This window comes from Rana temporaria, chromosome 13 (assembly GCF_905171775.1).
Source record: "Rana temporaria chromosome 13, aRanTem1.1, whole genome shotgun sequence".
Lineage (NCBI taxonomy): Eukaryota > Metazoa > Chordata > Amphibia > Anura > Ranidae > Rana > Rana temporaria.
The window spans coordinates 80,139,719-80,151,961 of record NC_053501.1 but is presented as its reverse complement, the minus strand read 5'-3'; the positions used below and the strand labels follow the sequence as shown (position 1 = coordinate 80,151,961).

At 42.1% G+C, this 12,243-nt stretch overlaps 1 protein-coding gene across 20 annotated transcripts in view; it reads right to left on the bottom strand.

Annotated features, from left to right (window-relative positions):
- The window catches only part of GPHN (gephyrin), a 780,484-nt gene that overhangs the window by 345,297 nt on the left and 422,944 nt on the right, over window positions 1-12,243 (bottom strand). For 15 of the 20 annotated variants that reach the window (XM_040333276.1, XM_040333279.1, XM_040333277.1 and 12 more), the window contains exon 8: window positions 6,975-7,064. The exons of the other annotated variants lie outside the window; for them this stretch is intronic. In XM_040333276.1, coding sequence (XP_040189210.1) covers window positions 6,975-7,064 — 90 coding nt within the window. The remainder of the gene's footprint in view (window positions 1-6,974; window positions 7,065-12,243) is intronic. 20 annotated transcript variants of the gene reach the window in all.

The window sequence follows — 12,243 nt, the reverse complement described above, 5'->3', positions numbered from 1 at the left end:
GTAGTGATAAAGCCCCAAATGATCCACAATGGCTCAAAAGTGATATGGTCCAGAAATATTTAGACAGAATAAACCTGGCCAGCTCAGTAGATTGCTTCAAGAAAGGTATGGATAATTTCCTAAATGTACATAATATAACTGGGTACTAACATTTATAGGTAAAGTTGATCCAAATAAAATCTGATTGCCTCTCGGGGGATCAGGAAGGATTTTTTTCTCTTGCTGTAGCCAACTGGATCATGCTCTGCTGGTTTGTTTTTTCCTTCTTCTGGATCAACTGTGGGTATAGAATTGGGTATATTGGATTGCACGAAAAAAAAAAATTTTTATGGTTGAACTGGATGGACTTGTGTCTTTTTTCAACCTGACCAACTATACATGCCTACTGCATATATCCTTACCTGTCAAATGTCTCCCCTCTTTCTGTCATGAGACCCGAAAAACTGCAGATTCTGTGGGCAGGTCTGTTGTCTGGAGCTCGATGGGTAGAGTCGTGATGTCAGTAGACCCACCTCAACACTCCCCTTGGTCAGGCATCAATATTTCTTACACTGAACTTCTGCTAGTTATTTTGATTATGCCCCGTGATCGCTAACATCCAGAAGAAAGGAGGTGGGATGGGATATACGCAGAATATGTTTCTCACAATTGTGCATGAGATATGTAAATCACCTGCCACTCACAACAAGGGGGAAGAACAGAATCCTATTTCTCTGTCTGTCCGTTTTTATCTCACTGAAAAAAGATAATAGGATTGCCCAGAGCTGGATTAACTCTTTGTGGCAAGACTGGGCACAGAGGACATGAAAAAAAAGAATCGGGTTTACATCCACTTTAAGGTCATCAGAGAGAATAAGGGGGAACTCTTTATATCTAGAGGAAAAAAGATTTAATCTCCAAATACAGAAAGGTTTCTTCACAGCTGTGAAAATGTGGAATAGACTCCCCTCCAGAGGTGGTTCTGGCCAGCTCAGTAGATTGCTTTAAAAAAGGCCTGGATTTTCTCCTTAATGTACATAATATAACTGGGTACTGACATTTATAGGTAAAGTTAATTCAGGGAAAATCTGATTGTCTCTCGGTGGAATCAGGAAGAGTTTTTTGGCCCATGCTGTAGCAAACTGAATCATGCTTTGCTGGGGTTTTTCGCCTTCATCTGGATCAGCTGTGGGTGAAGGATTGTGTATATGGAATTGTATAATTTTTTTATTTATTTTTTTGGTTGAACTACTGTAGGTGACCACAATATTGTGTCAATCTCGCTCCCTTTCTCGGCAAGATTGATCACCTACGAGCCCTGTCGCGGGAGCCAGCGCAGGATCCGACTTGGATTCCCGCCAATTTTAGCTGCAGCGTTTGGTATGAGAAATGTTAAATAAAAAACTGGCATGGGTTCCCACCACGATCCATACCAGACCCGTATCCAAGCACGCCGCCCGGCCTGTCAGGAAAGGAGTGGGGACGAGTGAGCGCCCCCCCCTCCTGAGCCGTACCAGGCCGCGTGCCCTCAACATGGGGGGGTTGGATGCTCTGGGGCAGGGCCGAGCCCTGTTTATGCAACGCTTCTTCCCGCTGTAATGCCGGGTGTCCAGTGCGTGATGATTTATATAGGCCTCTTATGATGTCACAGTCCCATCATGCTCCGGGACCGGGAAAATGTGTGTGTTCTCAGGGGTCTCAACTATGATGGGTAAGGAATTCAGGGGTAGTCAAGTAAAGGAGAGGACTGACTCGCAGTCCTATCGGTTTTAGTAGAGACTTATTTGGGACCCAGAATTTTGGAGGTCTGGTGTGACTTTCCGGTGGGAAAAGGACCTCCACTCCTTACTACAGAGACTCCAGTCCATACAGTGTTAAGCAGCCACTAGAAAGCAGCACATAACAGGACAATCTTAGTAAAAGTTGTGGTGGTGGAAGCGTTGACAAGAGACCTGCCTCTGTGCTGCACATGTGCTACAAACTGACATAACGTCTGATGCCAATTGCTGCTGACCCTGGGGTAAAGCCCTTACTTTACATTTTCATATTTAAATAGTTTGATTTGTGCTGAAGATAATCTGACAGTTCTAACTGACATACATTTTCTGAAGTTTTGTTTTGCTGCTGGAAGCGCTCTTGTGCTTGCTTAAAGAAAATAAAGACTTTTATGTTTATGTTAACCACTTCAGCCCCGGACCATATTGCTGGTCAAAGACCAGAGCACTTTTTGCGATTCGGCACTGCGTAGCTTTAACCGACAATTGCGCGGTCATGCGACATGGCTCCCAAGCAAAATTGGCATCCTTTTTTTCCCACAAATAGAGCTTTCTTTTTGTGGTATTTGATCACCTCTAAGGTTTTTAGTTTTTGCGCTATAAACAAAAATAGAGCGACAATTTTGAAAAAAAATAATATTTTTTACTTTTTACCATAATAAATATCCCCCAAAAATATATAAAAAAACAATTTTTTTTCCTCAGTTTAGGCCGATACATATTCTACATATTTTTCGTAAAAAAAAAATGCAATAAACATTTATTGATTGGTTTGTGCAAAAGTTATAGCGTTTACAAAATAGGGGATAGTTTTATGGCATTTTTATTAATATATTTTTTTTTACTAGTAATGGCGGCGATCAGCGATTTTTTTCGGTACTGCGACATTATGGCGGACACTTCTGACCCATTTGACACATTTCTGGGACCATTTGCATTCTTATAGCGATCAGTGCTATAAAAATGCATTGATTACTATAAAAATGCCACTGGCAGGGAAGGGGTTAACACTAGGGGGCGAGTAAGGGGTTAAGTATGTTCCCTGGGTGTGTTCTTACTGTAGGGGGGGTGGACTCACTAGGGGAAATGACAGATTGCTGTTCATACATTGTATGAACAGACGGTCAGGCATTTCTCCCCTGACAGGACCGGGAGTTGTGTGTTTACACACACAGCTCCCGGTTCTCGCTCTGTAACGAGCGATCGCGTATGCCAGGCGGCGTTCGCGCCCGCCGGGCACGCGTGGGGGAGTTGGGGGCCCGCCCCTATTGGCTGCTCGGCGAGATGATGTATAGCTATGTGATCTCGCCCAGCAGAGCCGACCTGCCGCCGTATAACTGCGGCGGCCGGTCGGCAAGCAGTTAACCGGGTGTTGCATGTGGTCCCGAGGTGCTACATCCCCTGAACTTTACAGTTGGCATGCTTTTTATGGGTTTACCCATAAGTCCACTCCTCTGTCCTAAACGATTAAGATAAAAATGTATCTGAAAAGACAGGGCAACCTTTAAAGTAGACAGCCCTAAAACCAGATATAGTGCAGCAGCCTAATTTCATTAAGGAATTAAAAATTAAAGGAACACTAAAGGTTCGTTTTTTATTAGATCAATTGATTGCTGTAAGCTAGAGCATTAAAATATCACTTACATCGTTTTTCCTTTTGACCTCCAAAATACAGTAATCCAGGTTTGAAAATGCCATTTCCTGGCACTCCTTTTCTTGCTTTCCACCAGCATCTGAGCCGTTTTGCATGGTGGAAAGCAGAATGTGATCACCCCCTCCCTATGACTACAGCCCTGCCTGAAGATGCTCTCTTATCCCTCACAGGCATGGAGACTAAGCCTAATGGGAACTGTAGTTCCCATTAGGCCGTGATGTAGCAAGAATGAATGTGCACCGCAAAACAGGAAGTCAGTGAGAATAATGATTCAGGAGTGACGGAGGTGAATAAAACAGCTCGATTTCAACAGGTATCAAACTAGTTATAATGCAAAACATTACTTTTTACTTTATCAGCTACTGTCAGACTTTAATTTAAGAGGAAAATATTTTTGTCTTTACAACCCCTTTAAGTTTTTACCTTTCTTCAAAGTTCTTTTTAGCTTGATACACACCCATGCAGGTATGAGCCACCTTATAGATTATACATTGGGATGTTCATTTTCCAAAATGGTATCATTTTGTGGGCGTTTTCATTGTCCTAGTGTTCCAGGGCCTTCACAAGTATAATAGGTGGTTGAGAAATTAGATGTGTCATTTATGCTCCTAGAATGCCTGAAGGTGCTATTTAAATTTTAGGCCTCTGTATGTGGCCAGGCTGTGTAAAAGTCTCACACATTTGGTATCGCCATACTCAGGAGGAGTAGCAGAATGTATTTTGGGGTGCCATTTTTGTTATGTACATGCCATGTGTTGGAAATATCTTATAAATGGACATCTTTGTGTTAAAAAAAATGCGTTTTCATTTTTTCCCACATTTTTCAAAAACGTCTGGAAAAAAAATGAACCGTTCAAAAGACTCATTATGCCTCATAGATTATATGTTGGGGTGTTAGCTTTCCAAAATAAGGTCACTTTGTGGGAGTTTGCATTGTCCTGGTGCTCCAGGGCCTTCAAAAGTGTTATAGGTAGTCAAGTTAGATGTGTAATTTATGCTCCTAGAACACCTGATGGTGCTCCCTGCATATTGGGCCTCTCTATGTGGTTAGTCTGTGAAAAAGCCCCCTACATGTGGTATCACCATACTCAGGAGGAGTAGCAGAATGTATTTTCGGGTGTCATTTGTGGAATACATATGCCATGTGAGAGAAATAACCTATTACAATGACAATTCTGTGAAAAAAAATCTTTATATTGCAAAGAATTGTGGGAAAAAATTACAACATCAAAAACCTCACCATGCATCTTACTAAATACCTAGGAATGTATTTTCAAAAAAGGGGTCATTTGGGGGGCATTTGTACTTTCCTGGCATGTTCGGGTCGCAAGAAATGAGATTTTATGATTTGCACCATAGCTTGTAGACTCTAAAACTTTCACACAGACCAAATAATATCCATTAATTTGGGTTATTTTTTACCAAAGATATGTAGCAGTATAAATTGTGGCCAAAACTTATGAAGAAAAATGAATAATTTGCAAAATGTTATCACAAACTAAAATTAATTATTTTTTTCTCCAAATTTTCAATTTTTTTTTCATTTATAGCGCAAAAAAATAAAAACCCCAGAGGTGATCAAATACCACCAAAAGAAAGCTCTATTTGTAAGAAAAAAAGGACACAGAAATAATTTGGGTACAGTGTTACATGACTGAGTAATTGTCATTCAAAGTGTGAGAGCACTGAAAACTGAAAATTGGTCTGGGCAGGAGGGGGGTTTAAGTGCCCAGTAGGCACGCGGATACTCTCATTACATTCATTTATACATTTTTTTGTTTCTAGAGCCTCTAAAGCATTGCACCATCAGAAGATTGTTGGTGCCATGCAGGACTCCTGCAGATCTGTAAATGTATCTGTGTGCCCATACATTTGGTTATAACCAGGGCTGTGGAGTCGGTAGATAAATGTTCCGACTCCGACTCCTCAGTTTTATGTACTTCCGACTCCGACTCCCCGACTCCGACTCCTCTGTATTAATATGCGAATGTATTTTATACATTCCTTGAGGGAAAGAAACGCAACCTACCACAGGACTACTGGCTGGGAAGCCAACAGTCTACTGTATTGCACAGTTTAAGCAAAAGACAAACACAATGAAAACAATCAAGTGACTGGATAGTAGCAGCAGGCATAAACATCAGGAACAGGATCTTTACCAGTTCAAAAATACAAACCACATTATTTGGTTGTTTTAGAACAAAAACAAAGCTTATCTATAATGAACCAAAAACAAAATCTGCAAAACCTAGAAATGGTTTATATTAATCTTGAAATGTAGTTCTAGGCTTAGCAAATGCAAATCAATTCAATGTAGAGTTCTAAGGAAGAGAATTGCCTCTGCCAGATCCTCTTTCATAGAGGCTCTTAAGTCAGACTTTATTATTTTTAGGGCTGAAAATAATCTTTCGACACTGACTTGGGTGGGTGGCATTGCAGTAACTATTCTGGCCACATCACTAACGATCTCTGGATAAACAAGGATGGCTACTTCAACAGTAAGTTTTGATGAGCGATCATACTTTTCAACTTCTTTTAGTGCTTTATAAAACTCCTGTTGGAATTTTTTTATTTGGACACTTACTGGTTCTCCAACATGCGTTCCCTGTAAAAGCAGAACACAACACTATGGAAAGTATAAGTATTGCAGCTCCTAATTGTGCGTTGCGTGCCATATAGTGAAGCACATGAAAAGCATGCTTCTTCACGGTCACTTAACGTGTTCGTTTTGCGGTCACGTGAGGCACTGCATGCATTGGTCTTTATTCTTACAGTAGAGAAGTCATTAATTATAACTTTTTGTGAATTGGGACATTTAAACTTGTTTTTTTTTTTTTTTTATTCCAATCTAAATTTAGTAGGAGTCGGAGTCGGTGCATTGTTTGCCGACTCCGACTCCAGGTACCCAAAATTTCCCCCGACTCCGACTCCACAGCCCTGGTTATAACCAACATCATTGCTTACATTTTTTTTTTAATTTCCCTATAAAACACCAGATCATATGTGGGTGGGTCATGCAAACATGTATGGAATGTTTTATTTCTATTTAAAACACTAGACCACATGCAGTTAGTTACTGAGGCCATGCAAACAAGTACGGGGAGGTGTTAAATGCAAACCTATTGGGAATCTATGTTGCTACCTACCCTATAATAATGCAAATGTAATTTATTTACATTAAACTAAAATCAGTCCAACACATATGCACTATGGATCATGTCATGTTAAGTGTTGTGAATATCGTTAATGGCAATCATTACTATATTGTTAAACCAACGTTAATAAAAATAAAACCTCTTCATTGTTTTTGTAAGACTAAAAACATGATGCAGGAAAGATAAAATAAAGACACCATATGCACATATCACAGGGTAAACATTCCAGAATATAATAAAGCATGGTAATAACTAATAAAATATAAATAATAGTAAATGAATGATGTAATCGACATAAGATTAGATTTACAGTAAAGATGGCATAATGACAGGCATAGGATAGCACAATTACAAGATGCTGTTATGTACTGACAAAATGAATGGGTGGATTGGATGCACAATGATCCTTACCACGGCCGATGCATTGATGGAAGGATGATGAGAACAGCTGTGTTCTGGTATCTTATGGACTTTATCATGGTGGAAGATGGATGGATGGTTCTAGAAGACAACATACAATGAGCTTTAAAATGATTTAAACATAAATAAATAGCACTTAAACCAGCTATGTATAACCCCTCCCACTCAAAGCATGCCTTAGTTTGTAGAAAAGCAGCACTTGAAACATTAGAATTACATTTTTGGTACAAAGCATCTTATAAAAGAATTAAACTTTTTATTTTTTTTTGCATACATTTCATCTTTCTCATAATGCATTACTGCCATAATTTATAGTTCTTACTGATTTAATAAAGAAAAAAACAGATATACCTTAAACCACGTATTTTAACAGTAAATCCTTAACTGCTTCTGGACCACTCCACATACATTTAGGCTGGGTTTGCATAGCAGGAGAATGTTGACCAGCTCTCTATGGAGCCGGTTCATATATCTCTGGGCTGGCTGCCAAGCGCACTGCACAGAAACGCTGTCTTTAGCTCAGTTTCAGGGCCAAATGTAGGCAAAGATTCGGCCCTGATTCATCCCAGAACCGGAGAATGGGGGGACACAGCATTCCTGTGCAATATGCAGCCGGTTCCAATGTGAACAGAGCCTTACTGCGGCAGGGCGGCACAGGCGCGCAAAATCACGTTCCTGTATGTGGAGGGGGTTTTAGCCCAGCTTCACACTGACAGCGGGAATGAACGCAATTTCATTCCTGCATGTCAGTCCCGACTTTGGGGGCGATTTTAGAAACATCTGTGCAGGTTGCTACACAGATGTCTATGAAAATGGCACCCCAAGTCACCAAAAGTAGTACAGAAACGGTGCCATTGTCGGCAATTGCCGCTGATTTGGCAAATCCCATGCCAAATTGCTCCAATGTGAACCTAGGCTTATGGATGTTTGTAAGACGCCCAAGGGAGGCAACTGGTTAAGATATATTACATATGCTTTTTGCACACACAGGCTGCCTTAACAAAGAATGTGGTGTACTTAAAGTTCAGTGGTTAGGAATATATGTAAAACACAGCGAGGGAACATTTTAAAAACTGGAACACAAAGAATCTAAAACAGCTGTTTCATGGCAGCCAATCAGCTCCATCTTCAGCTGGTTTAGTTGAAGGAGTTGTAAGTTGTTCTCTTAATGCATCTATACATTAAGAGGAAAAACCTACTGTGTGTAGCAGCCACCCCAGCACCCCCTAATTACTTAGTTGAGCTCCATCTCTCTCCAGCGATGTCCATGAATGTCTAGACACAGTGAGACACAGCAGTGGTGCCAGTCTCAGTGCTCATCTGAATAAACCTTATGGGGCAGATCCACAAAAGGATTACGCCGGCGTATCTACTGATACGCCAGAGTCATTTTAAATTTCCTGCGTCGTATCTTTGTTTTGTATCCACAAAACAAGATACGACAGCATTTGGGATCGATCCGACAGGCGCACGTCTTAGTACGCCGTCGGATCTAAGCTGCAATTTTTCGGCGGCCGCTAGGTGGCGTTCCCGTCGAAATCCGCGTCGAGTATGCAAATTAGCTAGTTACGGCGATCCACGAACGTACGTCGGCCCGGCGCATTTTTTTACGCCGTTTTCGTTCGGCTTTTTCCGGCGTATAGTTAAAGCTGCTATATGGTGGCGTACTCAATGTTAAGTATGGCTGTCGTTCCCGCATACAATTTTGAATTTTTTACGTCGTTTGCGCAAGTCATTCGCGAATAGGAATTTGCGTAGAATGACGTCACCATCGTAAGCATTGGCTTCTTCTGGTCAAATTTCGAGCATGCGCACTGGGATACCCCCAGGGACGGCGCATGCGCAGTTAAAAAAAATGTTGTTTACGTCGGGTCACAACGTATTTACATAAAACACGCCCCCATTACATCCATTTGAATTCCGCACCCTTACGTCGCAAGAGATACACTACGCCGCCGTAACTTAAGACGTGAATTTTTTGAGGATTCAAAATAAAAAAAAGTTACAGCGGCGTAGTGTATCTTAGATACGCTATGCCCGGCGCAATAATGCGCCGTTATACGTGGATCTACCCCTATGTGTCTACAGTAGATGGTTCAGAGTGTGTAATGCACAGGCCACTGTACATTGTACAACCAAAATTAACCAACCCCAAAGCCCATATCCCCACGCACCTCCCTGCCAGCCTACACGTTCAGTAGAGACTTCCCTTCCAGCATAGATGGACCCCACCTCAAACACAGACCCGTCAGTACAAAGTTTAGCTTATGTATGAGTTTAAGCAGCAAAAATATTTAATGGAGTTTTCAGCTTCTAAATTTTGCCTGCCTCTGAAGCGTGATCTGCTTCCAGATTACAGTGCAGAAATTATTGACAGGTGGTGAGGAAATGATGCAACGTCTACTCAACACCGGTTTTGAATAAAAATGTAATCTAAAATCTCACTGCAATGCACAGAGTTGCAGGGTGTTTGTGGCCCTTTTCCATTGACTTGCATGTTTGACATTTCATGTATTTGCCGCCCACCAATTGCTGCACGCTGGCTCAAATTAGCTGTAGTCATAAAGCATTGTGGCCGTGGCATGTACAGTAACCATCTCCCTACACTACCTATTGTGGCTTAAGGGGGAGGGGGCAGTTGGCAGGCAGCTAAAACGCGACCCAACTGCACATTTTTTCTGCCCACTAACCGCAAGTCTAAACGAGACCAAAGGAAGTATACAGAGTCAGTACCTTGGGTCTCCTTTTCATTAAGTAGCGAGAGAGAGAGAGAGAGAGAGAGAGAGAGAGACTTGTAAAGCGCAACACATGCAAACTGAATCTCCTCTGGGCGCTGTATCCATTTCATGGGTAAGGAACCCCTTGACCTCAGAAGAGATGGGTTTTAATCTTTCTCCTGAAGGCCAAGTGGTCCGACTCCAGTCGGATGGTGGTTGGTAGTGCATTCCACAGGCGAGGACCCTGGACTGCAAATCTTCGTTCTCCTTTGGACTTGTATCTGGCCTTGGGTATCTGGAGGAGGTTTTGATTGGTGGATCGCAGAATGTGATTGGGGTTATGGGCTTTTATTTTTTCGCATAGATATTGGGGGGTGTTGCCTTGAATACACTTATGTATTAGACAGAGTGCCTTGAAAGTGATTCTGTCTTTTACTGGCAACCAATGAAGGGATCTCAGTGAAGGTGAGATTGATTCCCATGTTTTTTTCCCAGTCACTAGTCGAGCGGCCCGTATTTTGAACGACTTGTTAGCCACTGCCAACACACCAGACTACTACACACTGTGATACTTAAACCATGCCTACATAATGACATCATGTAAGCTCTAATGAGCAGGGCAGTCTGATTGTATTGTAACTGTACCGTCTTCCCTCATGTGGTAAAGTGCTGTGGAAACTGTATATAAATCCTCTATAATAATTATAATAATGTAGGCAGAGTTCAGTAAAGCAGAGTCTTGATTGGTGCAGCAGGGTTTAGAAAGAGACCACTGGAATAATCCTGGAGATTCTATTTTTATTCCCTGGCTGTAAAACAAATGGGAGCAGGGGTGGCAGAAATAGCAAATGCTGTATGTGGGCAGCCTCACAAAATGGAAAAGCTCAGGGTCCAGAGCAGGTACACTTGCTGCTCTCCCTTCCTTCTGGTCCTGCTCCATCCACTCATCAGATGTCAGAGCTCTGTATGAAAGGATGTCCTCTCATATAGGTGCAGCAAGAGAGGAGATTTGTTCTCACACTGATCTTCGGCTGTCACTGAAGCATTGGGTTTAAATTCACTGGGGTTGTGCGGGACAGTGCTGCATAACATAAAATGTCAGGCAGGCTGAGACACCCAGACCGAGTCTGCACTCATTGCGGACTGCACCTCAATGTCTACAGGTGCTGGTGGCACCTCTCTCAATAAGGCACCCAGGGCCCACTGAATACTAATAATATTAGTCCATGGGGTGAAGCCCCATCAGTCATTGTTTTATTTATTTTAACTTTTTGGGATTTTCCCAGCTTGTACGACAACCTGCATTATTGTTTTTATCCAGTATAATAGCTTTTGGATTTGTTTTGGTAACATATTCATATCAGTGAACAAGTTTTATCAGTGTTTGTGTTCATTCTGCTAACAATGTAATTAACAGCTCTGATACATAGGGGGTTTATTTACTGAAGGCAAATCCACTTTGCACTACAAGTGCACTTGGAATTGCAGTCACTGTAGATCTGAGGGGGACATGCAAGGATGATTGCATGATTGGTGTACATGATTGGATGATAAAATCAGCAGTGCTTCCCCTCATTTCAGATCTTTCCCTTCAGATCTACAGTGACAGCACGTCCAAGTGCACTTATAGTGCAACGTGGATTTGCCTTTAGTAAATCAACCCCAATGTGTATATAGTACTTTTAAATTAAAGTTTGTTAGCTCCTTAGCCCTGCTATGATTAAGGTCTACACCAGGGGGGTCCAAACTTTTTTTAAAGAGGGCCAGATTTGATGAAGTGAACATGCGTAAGGGCCGACCATTTTGCTGACATTCTTTGGACCATTAAAAAGTGTGTTTGCTCGAGCACTAATACACTGCCCAACAATAATTCTCTTGCCTTTGTGGCTGTGTGTGGTGAAGAGATGAGCTTGGGTGTGTTATTTAGGAGAGGAGTTTCAAGAAAAAAAAATATGTAAATAAAGAACTGTGAAGCAAAATGAGGGCCATTGCCCATCAATGCAGTCCAATCAGTGCCCATCTGTAGCCTCGCCATTGCCATGAATGCAGCCTCTCTATTGCCATGAATGCAGCCTGATCGATGCCCATCTGCAGCCTCGGAGGGGAGGGGGGGCGGGACGAGCGCTAACAGATTACATACAGGAGAATCTCCTGTTTACACAGCAACCTTTTTAATACAATGTCCCGCCTCCTATGATAGACAGAGGAGTCGTCCAATGGCAGCCCAGGAGACTTCCTTTTACGGATGCCGCCGGGTAAACAGGAAATTCTCCTGTATGTAATTTGACAGTACTTGTTCCTCGCCCCTCCCTGTCCCTTCCGAGACAGCACCGATAAATACAGTATATATCCAAATTATCCAGGGGGGGCCACAATAAACTGGAACGGGGGCCACAATTGGCCCCCGGGCCGGACTTTGGACATGCCTGGTCTACACTGTGCTGAAACATGTAAGCAAGGAAGGACATTTGATTTTATAGTCCCGTGTTAAAAAAGGAGTATTGTTCCCACTAGCGTGTCCCGGTCTTCAGCTTCATAATGCC